The 21,431-nt window shown below is 56.1% G+C and overlaps 1 protein-coding gene across 2 annotated transcripts in view; it reads right to left on the reverse strand.

Annotated features, from left to right (window-relative positions):
• Positions 1-6,698: 6,698 nt before the first annotated feature.
• Positions 6,699-21,431, reverse strand: part of ARHGEF17 (Rho guanine nucleotide exchange factor 17) — a 58,034-nt gene continuing 43,301 nt past the window's right edge. For both annotated transcript variants that reach the window (XM_068554761.1, XM_068554760.1), the window contains 19 exons: positions 20,631-20,813; positions 18,097-18,213; positions 17,788-17,880; positions 17,392-17,568; positions 17,041-17,091; positions 16,664-16,773; positions 16,472-16,557; positions 14,749-14,867; positions 14,172-14,385; positions 13,522-13,595; positions 12,764-12,963; positions 12,282-12,580; positions 11,524-11,773; positions 11,146-11,232; positions 10,753-10,820; positions 10,374-10,522; positions 9,322-9,496; positions 8,937-9,206; positions 6,699-8,221 (listed from right to left, as the gene is read on the reverse strand). In XM_068554761.1, the coding sequence (XP_068410862.1) occupies positions 8,025-8,221; positions 8,937-9,206; positions 9,322-9,496; positions 10,374-10,522; positions 10,753-10,820; positions 11,146-11,232; positions 11,524-11,773; positions 12,282-12,580; positions 12,764-12,963; positions 13,522-13,595; positions 14,172-14,385; positions 14,749-14,867; positions 16,472-16,557; positions 16,664-16,773; positions 17,041-17,091; positions 17,392-17,568; positions 17,788-17,880; positions 18,097-18,213; positions 20,631-20,813 (2,919 nt within the window). In that variant the 3' untranslated portion in view covers positions 6,699-8,024. The remainder of the gene's footprint in view (positions 8,222-8,936; positions 9,207-9,321; positions 9,497-10,373; positions 10,523-10,752; positions 10,821-11,145; positions 11,233-11,523; positions 11,774-12,281; positions 12,581-12,763; positions 12,964-13,521; positions 13,596-14,171; positions 14,386-14,748; positions 14,868-16,471; positions 16,558-16,663; positions 16,774-17,040; positions 17,092-17,391; positions 17,569-17,787; positions 17,881-18,096; positions 18,214-20,630; positions 20,814-21,431) is intronic.

Genomic DNA, 21,431 nt, shown 5'->3' on the forward strand with positions numbered 1-21,431 from the left:
GTCCGGGCCACACGTTCGCCCTGGCTGGGCCGCCTCACGCGCCGTGTCACCCACAGTCACGGGCTGACACCGTTTAGAACTCCCCCTCCGGCCTCCCCGCGCCGCAGCCACACTGAGGAGCCGCCGTCCCGCCCCGCACCCCGTCCTGGTCTCAGTCCAAGTATCCCAGGCCGGGGCGTCTCCGGGGCCCGCCGGCTCCTCAAACTGCAAGTTCCGCCGCCGCCTCCCCCTCACGCACGGCCGGGCCTGGAGCCGCGGCCGGAGGACGCACAGGTCCCCGGGCAGGGGGCTCAGAGACGGGCGGGGGTCCGTGCGCGGAAGGCGCCGGGACAAGACGCGGGGGCGGGGGGGGGGGGCGCGGGGCCCGGGCTGCGGCATCCGCCGCGCCGGCGAACTTCCTCAGAGACGCTGGGAGGCAGGGGGCGCCGCTCGGGCCCGCATCCCTCTGGCCCCGGCCTCCGGGATTGGACTCCGGGCTGGGACTCCGCGCGTGCTCCTTACCTGGCCGCCCCGAGGCAGCTCCAGCAGCCCAGCTCCCAGGCCGACGCGGTGCCCGAGCCCGGCTCGGCGAGCGCACGGGCGGCCGCGCAGCTTGCGCGCCTTTTGAATGAATCGCCGCCTGGTCCGGGAAGGCGCGCAGCCCCGCCCCCGCGCGTCACGGCCGTCGGCCCCGCCTCTGACGTCAGAGCCCAGGTTCGCGACCCCCGCCCCCCGCCCCTGGAGACCGCCATGGGGCTGGCGCTCTGCAGCCAGGCCGTGCTGCTCTGTGTCGCCATCTCTCGCGCTCCCCTGGAACTGCAGGGGGCTGCGCCGGACAAGGTCTCTCGGATCAGCCCCTTCTGGGCTCCAAACCAATAAAGAAGGGGTTGCAAGATGCAGGATAGACTGGAGACTTGGATGCTACTCTGAGACCTGTCACCATTGCCAGTGCTAACGGGGCCACCACTGTCCCTCCCTGGGTCTCGTTTTCCTCCTGGAAATTGGCAGCCAGGGACAACGACCTCACTTTGCCTTGTTGAAGAGGCCCAGGTCCACCCGCAGAAACCCCACCTAGTTGTTGAGAAAGGCCTGGTGAAAGTGAATCTATAATGGAGGCCCACTTGGTGGTCTCCTGCCCATTCTTCAGAGCCCAGCCCAAACCTCCTTCCTCCAGGAGGCCTTTCCTGTCTCCATTCCCCGCCCCTCCCCTCTCTGCCAGGATAGTTAGTCCCTCCTTCCAGCAGGACAGATGATACACTGCTGTCCCTTCCCTACCACCAGCTGTCCCACCCTGCTGATTCCCAATGCCAGCCATCAGGGTGCCCAGCAGGGTGTGACTAAGGACCCCAGGGCACTATTCATATTGTATTCCCAGCTCTGTGAATCGTGCCCCTTGGAGCTGTGCCATATGGTGGGCCAGAACTGGAGGCAGCAGCTCAAGAGCCAGGGTTTCCCCCACTCAGTACCATTCAGGGGATCCCAGGTGGCCCTCCCAGGACAGCAGGGCTGGGAGGAGATGCAGACAGTAGGGAGGGCCTTATGCTTGGGGGGGCAGAGGCCTGGCTGGGATCAGGATAATCACAGCTCATGGCAGAGGTGGAGGAAGGTAAATAAGTTGTTAGGGATACATTATGAGGGGAGGTGAAAAATTCTAAATAAACTGTCATAGCATCTGAGCCATGGGGTGAGGGGGTGGGAAAGGTCAGGTCTCCAGGGTCCAGGAGATCCCAGGAGGAGAACTGGACACCTGCAGAGGGAGGGGGAAAGGGGAAGAGTTTCTATTTCCTTGGGCCAGGCCCAGGTTGTGCGGGAAGGGCAGAAAGAGCTCCGGGTCACTGATGTTGGGATCATAGCACCAGCCAGGCCCCTTGTATGTCAACGGACACCCCCAGGGCTAGGTCAGGGGTGATCCCAGGGTCACATATCCCACATCCGAGCCCACAGAAGGAGTCCAGAGAAGATCCATGCTGGGGACCTGCTGAGGGGGCTAGAGCAGCCAGGATGCTCTCTATCCCTGCAAATGTTTTCTTTGTAAGGGGACCTTCTATGCCCCAGTTCCAAGTACTGGAGTTCAAATGGTGGCATTTCACATGCACCCAGTAGACCAAATGGGGATATGCTTTTTGGTCAAGGAGCACTGGCTATTAATCAGACATCCTATAGAGGGTCCAGGCCTGTCTCTACTACCAGCTCTCAAATCCTTCCCCAACTCAGCTTCCCCATCTGAAAATTAGGCTGCCAAACTTGTTGCCTGGAGGTCATTCTAGTTCTCTGTGGGAGGAGGCGATCTGCCTGACGTGGCCAAGTGGGAAGGGTGAGCAGCCACCAGAGACAGAAGAAATGACCAGGGATGGAGGGGCCGAGGCAGTCCCTCCTGTCCTCTGAACCACAGCAAGCTGCAGCTGGGACCCTGCCCAAGAGTCTGGGAACATTTAGCCGTTACAGTGAGGAGACAGGGAAGGGGTTGTGGAGGCTGCGGGAGAGATTTAGATCGGTTTTTTATGGAGGTTGGAGAACCACAGGCTCGAGAACAAAGGACTCTCAGAATCACAGGCTTTTAAAACTCCTGACATCTCAGATGGATCTACGGAATCTTAGCATTACAAGCCCTGAGCTCAAGGACCTCAGAGACGATCTCGTTGAACCTCTCATAGTGCAGCCAGAGAAGTGAGCCCAGAGAAGGCCCACACCTCATCCTAGGTGGCACAGCACAATAAGCTGGGATGAGCTGTGGTGATCCAGAGGCAGGGACATGGACTCCATGTCCCACTGAGACTCTCCCCGAGGTGGGGTGGGGATCCTGGGCCACAGGATTAGAGGAAGGGGGGTGTCTGCCGGGGATCTGAGCAGATGGCAGCCTCTGGGGTTATGGACCAGAAATGGTGGTGCCCTCTGCTGGCTACCCTTAAATTCCAACGTGGACGTCCAAAGCAAGAGGAAATGTCCCAGCTCAGATTTAAATTTCAAAACTCTGCACTTGGCTAACCCCCCAACTGGCCAAGTTCTACCTCAGAAGGTGGGCTGTCCTCCTGTGTTTGTGCCTTAGCTCCAGGGGGAGGGTGGGCTTGGTTTAAGGAAAAACTGGGGTTGGGAGGCCAGGGTGGGGCTCAGCTTGGGGCAGGAGCTGAGCTGGGGCTGCTAGGCCTGAGAGCTGGGTTCTGTCCACATTTAGGTCCAGACCCTGGCTTGGGTCTGGAATCCCACTGGGGTTGGGCTTTGGTGTCACACAGTTAGGGGTCAAGTCCTAGTTCTGCAATTGTCAGGTTGTATGGCCTTAGGCTAGTGACTTCACCTCTCTGAGTGCAAGCTCACCTGCCCAGGGTGTTGTGAGGATCTGCTGAGACTCCGTTTGGGGGATACCAGCTTATTCTAGGCTGCTGGGCTCAGAACCCCCATCTGCTCCCTCTGGTCCCCCACCCTCAAGTGTTTGCCCTGTGTCTCTCCACAGCCCAGCATCTGGGCTCTGCCCCCATTTCTCCCTGAGGCCTGCACGTTGTCCCCTCCCCGTTCAGCCCTGCATCCTGCCCCTGACCCAGCCCCTTCACTTGCCTTTTCCAGGCAGGGCTCCTCATTGGCCATAATGGGCCCAAAATAGCACTTCCCCTTGCCGCTTCCTGCAACCTGGCCTGTGGCTTAAGGTCTGTGAGGACAGAAGAGAGACTTGGTGTTTGGCAGGCATGCAAAAGATGTGAAGAGCTCTCAGAGGTCACCTGGGTAAACTTTCTTACTTTTCTGACCACAGGAAATCTTCCTGCCTGGTTCTCCTGTACACCCACCCCAGCCTCAATGCTGCCTTGCTGTGTGATGTTAGGTAAGTCTCTATCCCTTTCTGTGCCTCATCTTCCTTGTGAGGTAGACGTCTACCTAAACCCTGCTGTTTGTCCCTAGCCCAAGGAAACACCTGGAGAACCCCCTTGGAGAGGAGATGGCTTTTGGCCCTGACTCTCTCTTCTGAAGTCAGGACATCCTTCCCAGGGCTGGTCTGAGGAACGTGAGCCAGATACCTCAAGAGTGACTGGATGTGTCTCTGGCTGCTCAGACTCTGTGTCCTGTCCTTCAGCCGCCCCATGTGGCTGCCCTGCCTCTCTTCTATGAGGCACAGAGACCTGAGTAGACAGATCACATGTGAATCCAGGCTCTACTGCTTAGTAGGCAGGTGACCTTGAGGAAGGCTTTTAACCTCTCTGTACCTCAGTTTCCTCATCTGAAAAGGATGATAATAATGGTACCAACCTCCCAGGACCACTGAGGATTAAACCGGATGATCCATGCTCCTGGCTTGCAGCAAACAATAAATGGGAGCTGGGGCTATTGTTTTGTGACATTCAAGACCTAGAGGGGGATCCCAACTGAATTCTCTAGATTTAATTAAATACTTATTGAGCACCTGCCGTGCGTCAGGCACTGCAGGTGGCCTGGGGATGGAGCAATGAACAAAATGTCCCCCCTCCTGGAGCTCACATTCTGGCTTCCCTGCCTCTTCCTCTTTCCCCTCTGCTCCAGCTGGGCCTACACCTCAGACCCCTCGCTCCAGGCTCCCCCACCCCTCCTTGCCTTGATTCAAGCTGTTCCTTCCCTCTCACATCAAACCCAGTGGGATCTTAGTTCCCCTATCAGGGACTGAACCCGGGCCCGCAGCTGTGAAAGTGCAGAGTCCTAACCACTGGACCGCTGGTGAAGTCCCTGGCCGTGCCCTTTAAAGCAGTGTTCTCCACCTCACTAGCAAAACTAAACCATGGTGTCAGAAGCCAGGGTGGTAGTTACCCTAGAAGGGGAGACTGGGAAGGGGCATGCGGGGAGCTTCTGCACGGTGGAACGTTCTTTTTTTTTTGGCCGCACCGCGCGGCATGTGGGATTTTAGTTCCCTGACCAGGGATTGAACCCGCGCCCCCTCCTGCAATGGAAGCGCGGAGTCTTAACTGCTCGACTGCCAGGGAAGTCCCAGAAGGTTCTATCTCTTGATCTGGGTGTGTTTATGAAAACTTACCTAGCTGCCCACTAATGACTTGAATATCTTTCTGTACAAATGTTATACTTCAATTAAGTTTTCCTGAAAAAAACTGCTGACACCTGGGTCCCACTCTCAGCATTCTGATTTAATTGGCCTGGAATGTGGCCTGGGCCCCTCAGGTGATTAGAATGTACAGCCAAGATTGAGAAGGACTGCTTTCCAGGAGCTAGTTCTTCCAGGCTCTCCCCTGGGCTGTGCATCCCAGGACCTCCCTGCCCACAGCTGACCTGCTCAGGGCTGTGCACCTCCCCACAGGCCGCCCAATGCCCTGGGATGTGACCTCCTAAGAAGAGTGGGCTGGGCCGGGCCCATTCCTACCAAGGCACTTGAGGAAAAATGATGAGGATTCAGCCTTGGGTAACCAGTGCTGAAAGTGAAGTCTGTCCAGAGGCGGAAGAGGGCCTAAGGCAGCAGAAGCTGGGAAGCAGAGAGAACAGCAGCTGGCTGGCGGCGAGGCAGGGACCAGAGACTCAAGGTGGAGAGGCCAGGGGTCTCAAGATGGAGCAGCAATAGCTGGGCCACCATGCTGAGAGCTATGTGCTTCCAGTTCACGTCTCCACTAATTAGCTCCCCTTCTATTTCTGGGCAGAATGAATCTCTTCCTTGCAATCCAAAGACCTGTGCACACCAAGCAAGAGTCCTGTGGGGGAAAGGATTGTCAGCCCCGATTTACACATGAGGAAATGGAGACTCAGAAGGGATATAGCTCATCCAAAGTCCCATGGCTAGTTAGTGGCAAAGTTGAGGTTTCTGTTCAGCTTCAAAGCCTGTGCTCCTTCTATGCTGTTTCATAAATTCCACCACATGAATGTGGCCTTCTACTCTGTGTTTTCTGTAATCCCTTCCTCCAGACTGTCCCAGTAGTGATGCTGCAAGGAGATGTTTCATGCATGTCCCATGGCATCAAGGGCCTGGCAGACCTGAGATATGTGTACACCAGTGTGCAAAGCATAAGCCTGCACTCCCCTTTAGCAACTGATTTCTGTAACGTCTTAATCGTTTAGGTTGGAAAATGTTGAAACGTGTTCAGGAGAGCGGAGGCACAATTTGTCCTTTTCTAGAAGTCATCCCCTTGCGTCTTGCCAGTGTACCCTGGTGGGAAGGGCTCTCTGCCCCTGCAAAGAATGGCCCCATGTTGTTTGCCTTTACATCCTTGTGTCTGATTTAATGACCAGAAATCAGACAGACTTGGATTCTACCCCTGCTCACCTTGGCCTCCGTCAGATTCCGAGCCTCATGAGGCTTTGCTGGAGAGCACCAATTCCTGGAATTGTAGACAGGCTCACCTTCGCTTCATTTTTCCCTTACAGCATGTGTCAGCTTCAGATTCCCAAGCCTTATCCAAGACCCACTGACTCAGGAGCTAGGGGGAGCCTGGGAATGTGTATTTAGATGTAAGTATAATTTATGTATTATGCTTTGTGTTTACAATGTAACCTATAAGGGATTCTAACATGCAGCCCTGATCATAAAGCATCTGATTAGCACAACTCCTGGTTTTCCTGACGAGGAAGCTGCAGCCCAGACAGAGGCGGTGACCTGCCTGGGAAAGCACAGCAAATCAGTGGCCACCTTGCCATCTCAGCACTCTTTTGGGTCTCTGAGTCCCACTTCTGCCCAAGTGGGTGGGTGTTGGGAGGCCCACGCAGCTAGGGAGCCCTGAGGTTGCTGGCAGGAGGCCTCCGTGGCTGCCGATGGGGACCAGTCATTTGGTGTTTCTATTTATTGACTCTTTAAACTTCATCATCCAAGGAAAGTTAATACATGACTGTTTGGTAGCAAGAGAAACATAGTCTAAGACCGCAATGACCCACCGACCCCAAACAAAAACAGAACCAAACAGAACAAAAACAAACCCCAACTGACACCAAACCTTTGGAGCTGCAGCTGAAGCACGGGGGCTGGGGTCAGACTGGCTCCTGCAGTCGGGGGGCAGGGGAGAGGCTGCCCTCCATGGTAGCCTTCCCAGCCAAAGAGGCCATGTCCAGCCCCTCAGCTTTGGGCATCCTTCCTGGAAGGGCTGCCCCTGGCAGGAAAGGGTGTGAAGAGAGGGAGTCAGTGGTCAGCGTGAGGGGGCCCCTAGGTCCACCCTCCCAAGGTGACCATATGTGCCAGTGCATGAGACACAGGGGCTGGGGGGCAACTGTGAGGAGAGCAAGGGCCCTTTCCTGCTCAGGCCAGGAGAGAGCCCTGGCCAAGGCCCAGTCAGTGTTCCCAAATTCAGAAACCACTAAGACACTGCCAACAAGCAAGGAAATGCCAAGGCCTGGGGAAGCCCCCCTGGATGGGAGTCACTGCCCCCCGTAGTCATCACCTTGTTCTGGATGACTGAGGGGACTTGGCCCTTTTCTCTGGATACTGGAGGGCAGCCCAGTCAGGACGAGGCCGTGGAAAGTGTATGTTAAGAGGCAGTGTTTTAGTGCCCCGAACATGCAGTGTGTGTGTGCGTACATAATGAGAGGGGGACTGGTCCCTCCAGGAAGGCTGGTTAGGGTCCCAGGGTGGTTCCTAGGGCAGGAATTGGGTTCTTTTTTTTTTTTTCTTCTGTCATTTTCTCAAATCACTCCCTGCCCCAGGTCACTGCATAAATAAGTGCTTGGGAAGATACACATCTAAAAAGAAACATAAATACTGTACATGGGAAAGGATTCCATCCCCTAGCCCTCCCACTGCCCCCAGAAAACCCTCCAAATATTGCACATGGCCCTCCCCAGCCCTGTGGGGTCCAGGCCCGGCCGTGTCTTTGGTAGAAGCTCCAGGGACAGAGGTCCTGGGCAGCCCACGTGCCACCCTCCCCACCCCCCTTATGACTGGGAGCACCGGAGCAGCCAGAGAGAGGTCCGGGAAAGGCCCTGGCCCGGCTGGCCCACAGGTGCTCCGTCAGGAATGCTTCCACGAGGATGGGAGGCGGCCTGTGCAGGCAGGGGCGCGGCCCTGGTCAGACACTCCTGGTCAGGGTCCGCCTATGGGCTTGGAAGAGGCAAGCAGGCTGAGGGCAGGTGGGCGGGCGAGTCCTGGGCCACCATGGACAAGGTCACACCCTCCACAGGAGGAGGTGGTTTGTGCTGTCGTCTCGGCCCACAGTCTCGCTGCTGCCGCTGCCCCCACTGCTAAGTCGGAAGTCCTCGTAGCCGTCGCCTCCACTGATAACCAGCATTTTAGGCCTGGCCGAGGCAGGGCCTCGGTGCCGAGGGGAGTCCCGATGCTCCAGTGAGGGCAGCTTCTCGGGGCCTGGGGGGCGGAGGGGAGGATCCGTCAGCCTGGGGGTGACTGGGGGTGGCACCATCTCAACCTGGCTCTCTTCATACTCATTTCCCACTTCCAACAGCCCTTTCCCAGTTAGGCAAGTTAAGTCTTCTCTGGACCCAGACAACTCCTGACCGAGGCTTCCCTGCTTCCTGATGCCACAGCTACTACCTCTTGGGAGTATGATTTCCTGTCCTGCCAAACAAGACTTTGCTAACTGTGACCTCCTTCATGTACATTTCCTAATATGTTTCACTTTCTAATCCTCACAGTCCCTTTCCTAGCCTATCTGCCATTCTATTTCTGCCATTCTATTTCTACTTCCTGCTCTGCACATCACTTCCTGACTCTACTTCCTGCCCTATACATCATTTCCAGTCCTGTTTTATTTCCTGTTGTATATATCCCTTCCTGTGCCGTATTCTAATTCTTAGCTTATAGTTCACTCCCTCGTTCTCATGACATTCTCTGGACAGAATTTTACACACACACACACACACACACACACACACACACACACACACACACACAGTATCCTAATAGATTTTATTTTGGGGTTTCTATAGCCTATTTCCTGTAATATATGCCACTTCCAGCTCTGTATTACATTTTTCCTCCCTCTTAACCTTCTGGCAGGACAGTGGGGAGTCCTAAACCCAAAGCCGAGGTCCATGGGTTGGGGTAGGATGTGCAGACCCACCTGTGTCTGGGGGAGGTGGTGGGGTTGAGCAGAGCAGGTTGAAGCCATCTGGAAGCTGGACTGCGGCCAAGAAGCGGACATGGCCAGTGTGTCCCTGGCCTAGGCCAGCAGGGCTGAGAGGCGCCCGAGGGCAGCTGACGGTACTGGGGGAGGTGGGCATGGTGAGCACGACGCCGGCACTGGTGCCCACCCACAGCAGCTCTTCACACACCAGCAGTGCTGTGATCCTTAGGCAGGCAGCCTTGTGCTGCCGGATGATGGCATCTGAGCCTGGGGTGGGAGACAGACCAGTGCTGGGGCCGAGTCCTGGCCCTGGCTCAGCCTCCTCAATGCCAGGGACAGAAAGGCTCCAAGGGAAGGGGCAGTGGTAGACTGAGGTCAGTACCTGCCAGCATCCTGTGCACGGGAGGTGTGACATCTACCTCTGCCAGCTGCTCAAAGGTGTCTGGATGGTAGAGACACACATGGGCACTACCTTTCAGTGTCACCCACACGCCCAGGCTGGAGTCCACCATGCAAGCCACGCTGCGGCTGGAATCCTGCCCCACGGAGAATGTATGCTGGGGGGCGGGGGTAGAGAGCAGATGGGTGACTGACAGGCCTGCCTTCGCTGGCCCCTCCCTGCCTTGTGCTTCACCAGCGCCCATCCCTCCCTCCTTACAAATCACACCAAACCTCTCCAGAAAGCCCACCGGATTGACAGCAAAGGCAGCCTTGCTCCTTGGTCTGGATGATTAACCTTTCAAACCTTGGTTTCACTGGAGCCTCCCCACTGAAACCTCAGGAATTAAAATGGAAGTGCCCTTTCCCCATGAAACTTGAGTGAGTTAATGATCAGAGAAGTTCAAATCTTGAAGAGTTTTAAGAGCAATCACTGGCCTCACCCTGTACAGCTGGGGAACTGAAATCTAGAAGGGAAAGGAACCTGCCCAAGAGCATCAGCAAGTCAGTCACAAACCTGGGCCTGAACCTGGCTCTACACCTCTACACTCCCAGCCCAGCCAACGATGGGGTAAGTGAAAGGAAAATCAAGGGAACTAGTTACCCCTGGATACTACCAGGCTGACAATCTCTAATGTATATATAAATCAAATCAGGACTAAAGGCCAGAGTAATGCTAAGGGATACTGACATCAGGAAGGACCTTTGTCCACCCCCCAAAGACCCCAATACCTGAGTTGAGAAATGGGGTTGGGGGCGGGGAGGAGGAATAAAGAATTCTAATGTACATGGGGCACTTACTGTAGCCCTGATCAGCTAGAAAGGAAATAAGGATTTGAGAAGGACAGGGGCTGGCCCGGATTCATACAGTGGTCAGGGGAAAGCCCTGACCTCTCAGCTGGATGCTTTTTTATGGCCCCGTGGTCTCATCTCCTCTCTCGTGGGCCTGGCTCACGCCAAGCACCAATTCCCCAACCCCACCGCCATCCCCAATACCTCCAGCTGCAGTGTGTCAGGACTCAGGACAAGGACTCGGTTCTGGCAGCCACACCACAGCCGCCCACCCACAGACACCATCTTGGTGATGGGGCTCCCCTGAGCACCCAGGGTCACCAATTTGAAGTTCTGGGGGTCCCAGAAATGGCCTGGAGTGGGAGTGGGGTAAAGAAAACAGCAAATTCAATCTCGTATTGCATTGAGCCTCACCCTCCCTTGAAATAAGGTGCTGATAACCTCATTTATCAATGAGGACACCAAAGCCCAGAGAAGACCTGGGAGTTACCCAGACTTGTGGCCCCAAGGCCCCAGCTTGCTCAAGAGGGAAATCCAATACCAGCAAGGGGCTCCGGGGGGAGGGGGAGGGGTGGGCACTCACCTACTTCTCTTTGGTAGACCACGAGCTCTCCATTGGCCAGAGACACAAACACCTGGTTATTCAGATACCTAGGCAAGGAAAAGGAGTCATCAAGGGTTTCAAGAAGCCAAAGGAGATCACCACCTGGGCCCAGGGACTCACAGATGGAATGGCTATGGTTCCTGAGAGACCACCTCCTCCCACCCCCCGTTCTCTAGGTGGTGGGCACCTGAGTCTAAGAAGAGGTAGTGACTTGCACAAGGACACGGTGTGTGAGAGGCACAGTTAGCCTAGGGCAGGCCTCTGGCCACTGAAAGGAGGGGCCAGTAGGGAAGGGGACCCGAGTGGGCAGAAGGAGGTCTGCATGTGTAGCTGAGAAGGGTCTGAACCAGAAGAGCCATCCAGGGGCCTTACAGGATGCAGGTCACAGAGGCCGCGTGCTGGAGCTTCAAGCTGTTCCTGCGATCACGGATGCTGTCAGAGGACTGGTACACGTGGACACTGTGGATCAGTGGTGTGTACCTGTGACAAGTGCTTGGGCATACCAATCCCTGGAGTCAACCCTATTTGCCTACTTGCCTCCACCAGGATCTCCTCCTGGCAGGTGCCCGCCCAAGGTACCAAAATCCCACGGCCTCCCTGTGGGTTTCAGACCCTCTGGCAGCCCCGGCTGGCAGTACCCTTGAGGTCTGAACCAAAGCCCTCCTACTTCTGCTTCAGGACACCATACAATTTCTAAAACAGGGACCTCAGGTTCTGGCACTGTGACCCCGGCACCTCCCCTGTTCCTACCAGCCATCCTCAGTGCCCAGCCACACAGAGCTCTGGTAGGCCTCAGGGTCAACACTCAGCAGGTCCTCCAGGCTGCCACGGGTGAAGGAGCCACGGCTGGACCGGCGAAGGGCTCTCCCATCCATTGGGCTTGTGCTGCAGGGACTGCCAGGCCCGAAGGAGCCAGACAGTGGTAGGAAGCCAGGCTCCTGCTCCTCCTCCGAACTGGTAGTCTCTGCTGTGGCCTCCTTGGAGCTCGGGGTCTCCTCATCTGAGAAAGACAAAGGTCTCTTTCTCCATTCCCCTCTGCCAGGCCCAAGACCCGGTATCTTTCTAGGCCTTACTCTTCCCTCAATGCACCCTTCTGGGCCATGCTTCGCCTCAGGGCCTCCCACCATTGTTCTCCCCACACCCCCAGACCTCTGCATCAGCTCAGCCCTTGTTACCCTGCTGACTGACAGCTCCGTGCTACAGGCTCCTAGTCCTAGCCTGGCCCCCTCCAATCCACCACCATGGACAGAGGGACCAACCACTCCACCCCACCTACTCCATCTTCCTCAACTGGACATTCCAGGGTCCTCAGGATCCAGCCAGACGATCCCATGCTCTCTGGATCCTTGGTGTCATAGCCGCTGCCTCCAGTGCTCTCTGTGCTAACATCCTGAGGCTTGATTCCATGCCTTTGCCTATGCCCATCCCTACTCACCCATCAGTAACAGCTGGGCTGCCCCCTGCTCTGGGCAGTCCACCCTGCCTGACAGTCCCAGCTGGATACTCACTGCCAAAGCTAGAGGAGATGGTGGACCGGCTGGCCTGGCTCTGCAGGGTCCCTGAGGGGCTGGGCGAAGACTCATCGTCAGAGTCACTGTCAAAGGGCACCAACTCCGGGCGGGGGTCACCCTCGGGGGTGCCTGGTGCCATCTCCAGGCCCGAGCCCGCAATGGAAATGTGCAGGCAGGGCTGGGGCCCCGGCTCGGCCAGCGTCGCCGCTTCCTCGTCTGCTGCCTCGACGTCCAGTTCTGGCCCGGTGGGCTCGGGTGCCGTCTCTGGGGGGTTCCTCAGAGATGCAGTCTGCTCCCTGAGAGACGAAGTGTGGGGACAAACGAGAGCCGCTAGTAGCCAGGTTCTGCCGCACTCGCCGGCACACCCTCCAGGCCCCGCCCACATTCACAGGACACGCCCACACCACTTCAGAAGGGCCTCAGTGTGTGTTGGGGGTGGGGACTCTGTCCCCAGGCCCCGGCCGTGGCCCGCGCCTCACCTGTGGCACCGGCGCTGCAGGCCTGGCACCGCCCCGATGCAGAGGATGCGGGCGGAGCAGACGGCGATGCAGGCCTCCACATCAGGCTCCGCGCGCAGGCTCAGCAGGCACACCTGGCCCACGTAGCCATCGCTGTTGCACACCCACACCTCGGGCGTGGGCTCGGGGCAGCTGCTCAGGGTCGGGGCTGCGCATGAGAACTGCAGAAAGCGCCAAAGGATAGGGGAAGATGAATGGAGGAATTGCTGCCAACTCCACTCTGCTCTCCAGGCCCTCGTGGGTGCGTATGGATCCTCAACACACACTATGCATACACGCGCACACATACAGCACACATGACACTCTTTACACATCAAATGCACACATCCCTCTGTGATATAGGTATCATATATTCATATATGTGTGTACACATATATCTACTCCAAATATGATCACACATACATGTATGTGTGTAACAAATGCGAAAAATGGGAACTTTTGTCCATATGTATGCAGACGTATACAAGCACATAAATTAGACACTTTCACATCAATGGTATAGTTCTGTTCACATGCACAGATACATACATGCACGAATGTACCCATATACATGCGACACATATGCACTGTCCATGTGCTTGTGCAGAGAGCTGTACAAAGACATAGGGAGCCATTCCAATGTTCAAGACATGTACATGATGCTGTACACAGAACAAAAACACACAAACACATGCTGGCTTAGACTACATGCCCCCACCTACCCAGGTGCATACACACACCTGCATGCCGCTGCGGGTTTTCATGATGGGAATGGCCTTCAGGAACTCAGGGTCTAGACAGCTTTTGCTGGAGGCTGTAGAGGAGATGGACAGACAGACATTACTTAGCACCCACCTCACCCTGGTCCTGACCTTGCCCGTCTCCCTTCCTCTCCTGCCTCTCAGGGTCTCTCCAGGGAGAATGAGGTGGCTGTGGGTTATGTCCTACTTGTCCTTGGCCTCAATTTTCCCATCTGTACAATGAAAGGGGTAGACCCAGAGGTCTCTAAGGATTTTCTATGGACCCCAATCAACAGCTTTCCCTGATCCAGGCCTGCTCAGTATGTGTGTGTGTGTGTGTGTGTGTGTGTGTGTATATGTGGTGTGTGTATGTGTGTGTATGGGGCTGGGGGGGAGGTCCTGGCCATCTACTCCCACGATAGGGCCCCTGCCCTAAGCTGACCCTATCCACAGAATCCCTGCCAAGGAGGCCCTGGGTAAGTCCTATATTTCTCTGCAGAAGTCTAAGTCCACCCTCCCACCAGCAGGGACTGGAACACAGGACTTGGCAGTCTCGGGATTTCTGGCTCCTGATGTCACAGACAGCTGCAAGGTGCTGCCCACTGCCTGGAGGTTCTGGGAGGAGGGCACTGGCCCGGGCCCTGGCTTACCCAGTTTCCTCTTGGCCTCATCAAAGGCCTGCTCGAAGCCAAGGCGGGCGTCAGGGTGGGGGAACTCAAAGATGAAGGAGTCGGTGCCCTCGGGCCTCGTGGTGCACAGCTCCAGCTTGGTAGGAGGGAAGGAAAGCGCATAGCACAGCGCCTGCTTCTCCGACAAGTCCCGGTGCATGGCAGCTGAGAGGTCCCGCAGTGCATCGTCCAGGCTCTGCAAGGATGGGGGCCCAGGCCTCAGGGCCTCACTTCTCCCCACAGCCTGATCCTGACCTGGGGATGGGACTGGGGATCTGCCTTTTCCCTCAGACAGAAAATGGGACTCTCTTTACCCCCTGAGACCACAAGGTAGCCTGGATCCCTCCCATAGACATGATGGGCCCTCCCTCCTCCCTCAGCTGGGGATGGAGCTGTGTCTCCACCTTTAGGCCTGGAACACATGACTTCCTTCAGATGGGGTGAGGCTGTATTTTCCCCCTCAGGTAACTGACAGGGATGTCCTCTCCCTCAGGCAAATGACAAGGCTGTTATTTCTCCTTCAGACTGGGTTAGGGAATCTCAGGCAGAAGGGGCAGACCTGGTGGGGGAAACCGAGGCTCTCAGAGAGCTTGCTCATCTGGCCCAGGGTGGTCAGGTCCTCGTCCAGGCGGCTGATAGCTTTCTGGATGTTCTCTCGATTGGCGGCTTGGGATGCCCCTAGTGGGGACAGAAGAAGGCCATGGGCAGATCCAGACACAGACAAGGTCAGGCTTGGACAGACACTCCTCCCTTCCCCTCACAACTTGCAGTTGGGTGCAGGGAACAGCCTGACTAACTGACAGCTTGTAAACCACAAGACCTCAGGTTAACATTAACCCCAAAGTTAATGGGCAGCTTGGACAGAACCTCCAGGCCCAAGAGCAGGGGACTGGGCCTGATTCACAGCCACCTGGCACAGGGTGTCGGTCCCTTGGAGAACTCCCTGGAAGAGCACAAAGGATAAACAGCAGACGGCCCTGCAGGTTATGCAGGCTCCAGCTGACGCTGGAGTGCTGGGTGGTACAGCCTCCCAGAGGGGAGTCAGCTGGGCAGGCAGAGCCTCCGGCAGTCAAATTTGCTGACCGGGGACTCAATTCCCCCACAAAGGAGGGAGCAATGAGCTGACGACCTAGATTCTCTGGTCCTATCCCGTACCTGACCACTACCAAGTAGCTGGCCCTACAGGCCTGGCTGGGGGCGAATGCCCTGGACCAGTGGCCCACCAATGGGCTGAGTAGACGGCAGTGGAGGGTACTAGACAAGCCAGGGCTGAGGATATCTCCTGCTCCTTCTGAGGGGAAACTGTTCCCCCAGAACCCTCCCCCACCTGGGCAGCCACGCTTTCTTCCCTATGACCCTGCCCCTCTCTGGCCACAGCTGACTGGACCAGGTGTGGACACCTAACCTAAAGGTAGTCATTTTCTCCACCGGCCTGTTCTCTAGTGAGAAGAGATGAACCGGACCAATAATCAGCTTGTCTTCCTACACAGGGGCCCGTGTGGGGCAGGCCTGGGTTCACCTAGGGGCTGAGTGAGTCTCTCCCTCACCCCGAGGGCCACCTCAAGAGAGCTCAGGGACAGAGTCTGGGCCTGACCTGCCTGCCGGTCCAGAGGTGCCCTCACCACCATCCCAGAACCACCACCCCACTCAGGAAGGTGAACTGAGCATCCTGGAGCAGCTGGGGCTGAGAGCTGAGGGAGAAAGGCCGCGATGCAGAAAAGGCCATGAGGGATCACAGGAGTTACGAGGAGGCAGAGAAAGCTGACAGCAGTGAGGAGAACCGGCACAGAGGAGAGTGGGGGAGGAGGGGGGTTCTTTGAAGCTGCTGCCTCAGCTCCCAACAGTCTCCACCCCAAACAAAAGGATCATTCCAACTAGCCTTTTGACTGGACTGACTTGAGTCTGTTCCCCAGGCACAAAACTGGTGGCCCAGAACAGTGCGCCATCATCTACTATGAGGTGCCTAAACGCGCTTATGCACTGAATCAAGGCTACGGGTTTGTCTGCGCTCCCTGCACCACCGCAGCCTAGTCCACCTGCTAGCCCGTGGCAGGCCCCTGCCCAGTCAGAAGGTGGTCTGCACGGACAGGCCCTGGTCCGGCTCTGCAGGGCACAAACCGGATCCCGCACGCCAGCCCCCTTGGACAGGATGGGAAAGTGAGGCCAGAAAGCAGAAAAGCAGATAGCCAGCCAACCTGACCACAGCTCAAACCCCCCAGGCAGGCTTCTCAGAGGAAGACCCCCAAAGCCCAGAACCCCGGGCAGGCCTGAGCCAGCCCCACCTTTGATGATGTCTGCGTCTTCCAGAGGCAGCTTCCACAGCAGCTTGTACTTGCTGGCCGTGTCAATGACGCTGGCTGCCGTGTACCTGTGGGGAGCCAAGGGGGTGCTCTGGCCAGGGCTGGGGAGTGGGCCCACGGAGGGACAACCGCTCTCCCCTGCCCGAGCTCCCCAGCCGTATCCCGGCCACTCACAGGCTCATGGAGCTGCGCCGCAGGGAGCCTGACTTCCGCTTCAGGGTGGTGCAAAGGATGAGGTCCGTGAACAGGAAAAGGGACCGGTCCTTCTTGCCACCGACTGCCTTCTGTGGGGCCCGACGCAGGATTCAGGCCCAGAGGCCCACCCTCCTGCCCACCGTGCCCAAGGGGACAGCCAGGCCCAGGGAGGGGGGAGGGCTCCCCCGCATGCCCAGAGGCAGAGGCAGAGGCAGAGGCAGAGGCAGAGCTGGGACCTGACCCAGGGCTCCTGCTGGGGTGGAAGAGCAGGAGGCCCGTGGGCAGAAGCTGTGAGCAGAAGTGTGAAGAAAGCAGGGAGGTGGCGACAGGTGGGCAGATAACGGGACACTTCTTACCACTTCAATGACCATCTCCTGCCTCAGGAACCGCCGCAGAGGGGCCTGGAGCTGTCGGGCAGGAGGGACAAGGCATCTTGAAGGCTCATTATGACTCCCTCCCCTCCCCAGACCCCGGTGACGCCTTGGCCCTGCTCCATGGGCCAGGCCAGTGGAAGCAACATCTTGTCCACCCTCTTGATGCTGTGTTGTCAGGCCACGGGATATGTGGCCAGAAACAGACACAGGAGAGGACACAGATGTGGACAGAGATGGATGCAAACACACTGCAGACACTGCTGTGGACGTGGACATGGCCACAGTTCCAGGTTGGAACCAGGCATGGGTGGAGCGGTGCAGGGCGGCACTCACATCCTCCATGCCCTCGATGTGGGCCTCGATCTCCTGCAGCACACGGGCATGCCGCTCTGCCTCCTCGGCACTCCGCACGCCCTTGTTGATGCGTTCAGCCACCTGCTTGATGTTGCGCTGTGCATCCAGCAGGAGCGGGTGGTCCGGGTGGTCCTCAGGCGTGTGCTTTAGGAGGTCCTGGGGTGGGAAGGGGCACCAGACCTCTGCTTAGCTGCCCCTGTCAGGCCCTGGGGCCCCACAGTGACTGCTGGAAGAGGAGGGACTGGGGGTAGACTCCAGAGAGGACTTCCTTTCCTACCTGACCCTTGTGTCTCCACCAAGTCGGGGCCACAGAGCCCCCTGCATCCCCACATGCCTCCAGGCTTTGCCCACCTGCCCACCCAGCCCCATGCCCACCTTCACCAGAAGCTCATAGCGTGGGATCCGCTGCACGGGCTTGATCATGAGGTCGGACAGTGCCTGCTTCTCCTTGTTCTCACGCATGCTTTGCTGAAACCCAAAACAGGGTGGATGGGCACCCAAGTGAGGAATGACATGCAAAGATGGAAATGTCATGGGACAGGTCCCCAGCAAGCCCCTCCAGCTCAGCCCAAGGGCAGACACTGACCCACAGGGTAGGGCTCTGGTGCCCAGGCTGGGGGCTCCTGGGGCCCCCAAAGCTGGCCCACGGAGGGTGGCCTCCATCCCCCTGCCCAGCCCCAGTACCTCCAGGAACTTGAGAAAGGCAGGCCTCGCCTCCTTAGCCACACGCACGGCGTCCTTTGCATTGAGAAAGTTATCGACATAGGCAGAGTAGATGTTGACCAGGACGTCCTTGGAGAACTGTGGGTGAAGAGGCAGGTTGGGGACCCTCAAGGTGTCCCCTACCCCACCTCACCCTGTCTTGGTTTCCACTAATTTGCGAGCCAACGTCTTTTCTCTCCATCTGGAAATGATATGGTCTCTAAGGGATTGGGCATGTGCTCCTGTTTCATGTGTACATGTCATATGTGTGACTGTGTGATTAAGCGTGTGCACACAGTTTCTTATCTGTGTGTGATCATATGCACATGTACATATGTGTGCCTGGACATGTTCTGTGTGCTCAGACCAGGTTCTCTCTCTTCCAACTGGGCTTTGCCATCCCCTGGTCTCCAACCCCACCAAGTCCAACCAGGCAGGTCTCCCTCCTCACTGTCCTCTGAGTGACACAGGCTCTTTCCTGCTGTCTGGCTTTTGCTCATGTAATTCCCTCCACCAGGAAGGCCCTTCCGCCATCCAAATCTCACCCACCCTAAGGCTGAGCTCCAGTACTGCCGCCTCCAGGAAGTACTCCCTGCCCTGACAAGGGCTCTGCCTGGAACTATACCTGGCCTCTGGTCTCCCTGATCCCCCAAGACAAGTCTTCCCTCTCCAAGGAGACAGGTGCTCCCATCCCTCCTAGTAAAGCCCTGCTCAGGGCTGGCACACACTGCCTGGTGGCTAATACCTGCTGGCTGGCTGATGGCTGGGCTAAATGTGGATATTCTCGGTCAGAAGCCCTGGTTGGAAGTTCTGATACCCCAGTTCCTGTCTCAGCTGCACCATGGATGGACCAGGTGACCTGTGGTGATGTCTCTGGCCCCCCCTGGGCCTCCAAATCCATGTTTCTAGGTTATAGAGGCCACTTGTCCCCCCACCCCAGATGTACTGCAGGGCAGAGACTGAAGCAGCTCGGGGAGGAAGACAGCCCCTCAAACCACCCCTCCCCCGATCCTGGGACAGGGCACCCTATGCTGACCCCTCCGTCAGCATAGGCTTCCACTGCTGTCCTTGGTCAGCATCAAGGTCCAGGCAGGGGGATGAACCCAGTGACAGTGAGGGTTGTGATGGACTGGAGACGTCAGCATTCAAGCTGGGGTCCCACCACCACCGGGCCAAGGTTCTCATCACATCGATTTGCAGGTCAGCAGGGACCTTCTTAGGCCCAAGGTCCACCCCACAACATCACAAACACATGCAAACACACCCACATCCCATAAAAATAGATAAGGTGTTTTTTTGCTAGTAGAATTTTTTGGAAGGAGTTTTACAATTTCACTTTTGAATTATTTGGCTCTGAGTAAGCCTTTAGTTTGTGTTTCACTAGGATTTCTCATCCATCATCATGCCTTTTTGGGAATTCTGGCAAAATAACAAAATGTAACTGAAATTTTTTCAAATGGAATTAAATTCATGTAAATGAATACTAAATTTAACAATTAAAGAAAATGGCTTGTTATGTTTTACAAACATTTAGTTGAACGTTCATTAGTTTTGCTTTTGCAGTCCTTTTTGAACTCTGAAGCCAATACCTTTCCTAAGGTCCCAATCACTATTGTAGGATCTTGAAAAGCTCACAGGCGGAAGTCTTGGAGGTGGTGAAAGGGCGGACAGTGTAGGGTAGAGCGTGGGTGCTGGAACCAGGTTTCTTGGGGGTGAATCCTCCACCACTTACTAACTGACTTTGATCAGGTTACTTTTTCTCTCTCTACATGGCAGAGTCATAAACTTTATTTTTTGTTTGTTTGCTTTTTGTGGGTTTTTTTTGGCCATGCCCCGCACAGCTTGCAGGATCTTACTTCCCCGACCAGGGATCAAACCCAGGCCCTAGGCAGTGAAAGCACAGAGTCCTAACCACTGGACCGCCAGGGAATTCCCAGAGTCATCAACTTTAAACTTGGGAATAATCATACCTTTCTCCTTAGTGTTGTTGATATGTACAATATATTTAGAATGCCTAGCACATAATAAGTGCCAAATAGCCATTATTATTAAAATGTCTGATAGAGAAAAGAGCTAGTCAAGACTAGGCCAGTGTCAACATCAAGCCCAAGTCCAGGGTCAGGATCAGGGCAATTGTTTACATTCAGGTTAAGGTAGGGGTTGAGGTCAGTAAGAGCATCCATTTGAGGTCTGGGTCACGGTCAGTGGCAGCTCAGGGTCAGGAGTAGGGTCAGGTCAGTGCCAGCAACTGGGATTGGGTCCAAGGTCAGGGTCAGTGTCTGGTTGGGGTTGGGATCCATGCCAGAGTCCAGCGAAGCTCTAGGGATGGGCAGTGTCCAGGTTCAGGTCAATCCAGGATCTGGGGTCACTACCAGTGTCTGGTCAAGTTCTGGGGTTGGATCAGGGATCAGAGTCAGTCTCCAGAAGGGGTGGAGGGGTCCATGGCAGCACCCAGCCCCTCCGAGGAGAGGCCAGAGCTTGTGGGGGCTATAGCAGTGGACAGCAGGGCCACTCACCGACTGGACAAGCAGGTCTCCCACCTTCTGCTGGGCATGCCAGGTCTGCACGCAGTGCCGCACCTGCTCCAGGAACTGCTCATGGTGCGCCAGGAGCTCTGGGATCTGGTCAAAAATCTCATCCACCAGCGACGGGTCACATAGCAAGGAGTTCTCTGGCTGCTTCAGTGGCTGCATATAGCCCTGGGGGACCCACAGGGTCAGTACAGGTTCCCTCAAAGAGATGGCACCCCAACCCACCAGCATAGGTACACACAAAATCAACTGGGCCTGCAGCTCAGTGGCCCTGCCTCCCGGATCTCCCTCATTAGACTCGGAGCTCTGGGAGGGAGATGGGAAGATCTATTCCCACGCCCCTCACTCTGCCGCCCAGGGCCTGGCACAGGATGGGGGTGAGGGGTCTTGGGAAAGATCTGTCGGATGCGTGAATGAACAGAGCTTGGAGTGAGGAAAGCATGAAGACTGGGCTCCTGGGAGACCCCACACCCTAATTCAGCAATTATTTTTTTGAGCACTTACTATGTGCCAGGCACTGTTCTAAGAACTGGGAGACAGCAGTGAACAAGAAAGATCAAAATCCCTGCCCTGATAGAGCATACAATCTAGTCAGATGAAACACACAAATAAAATAAATAAATAAATAAACCCACATTTCATCAAATTTAAGATGCATCATTAATCCATTTTTTTGAAAAACAATTTTATTGAACTATAATTCACATTCCACACAAGTCACTCTTTTAGAATATACAATGCAATGGTTTTTAGTATGTTCGCAGTTATGCAACTATCACCACAATC

The sequence above is a fragment of the Eschrichtius robustus genome, chromosome 11, assembly GCF_028021215.1.
Source record: "Eschrichtius robustus isolate mEscRob2 chromosome 11, mEscRob2.pri, whole genome shotgun sequence".
Taxonomy (NCBI): Eukaryota; Metazoa; Chordata; class Mammalia; order Artiodactyla; family Eschrichtiidae; genus Eschrichtius; species Eschrichtius robustus.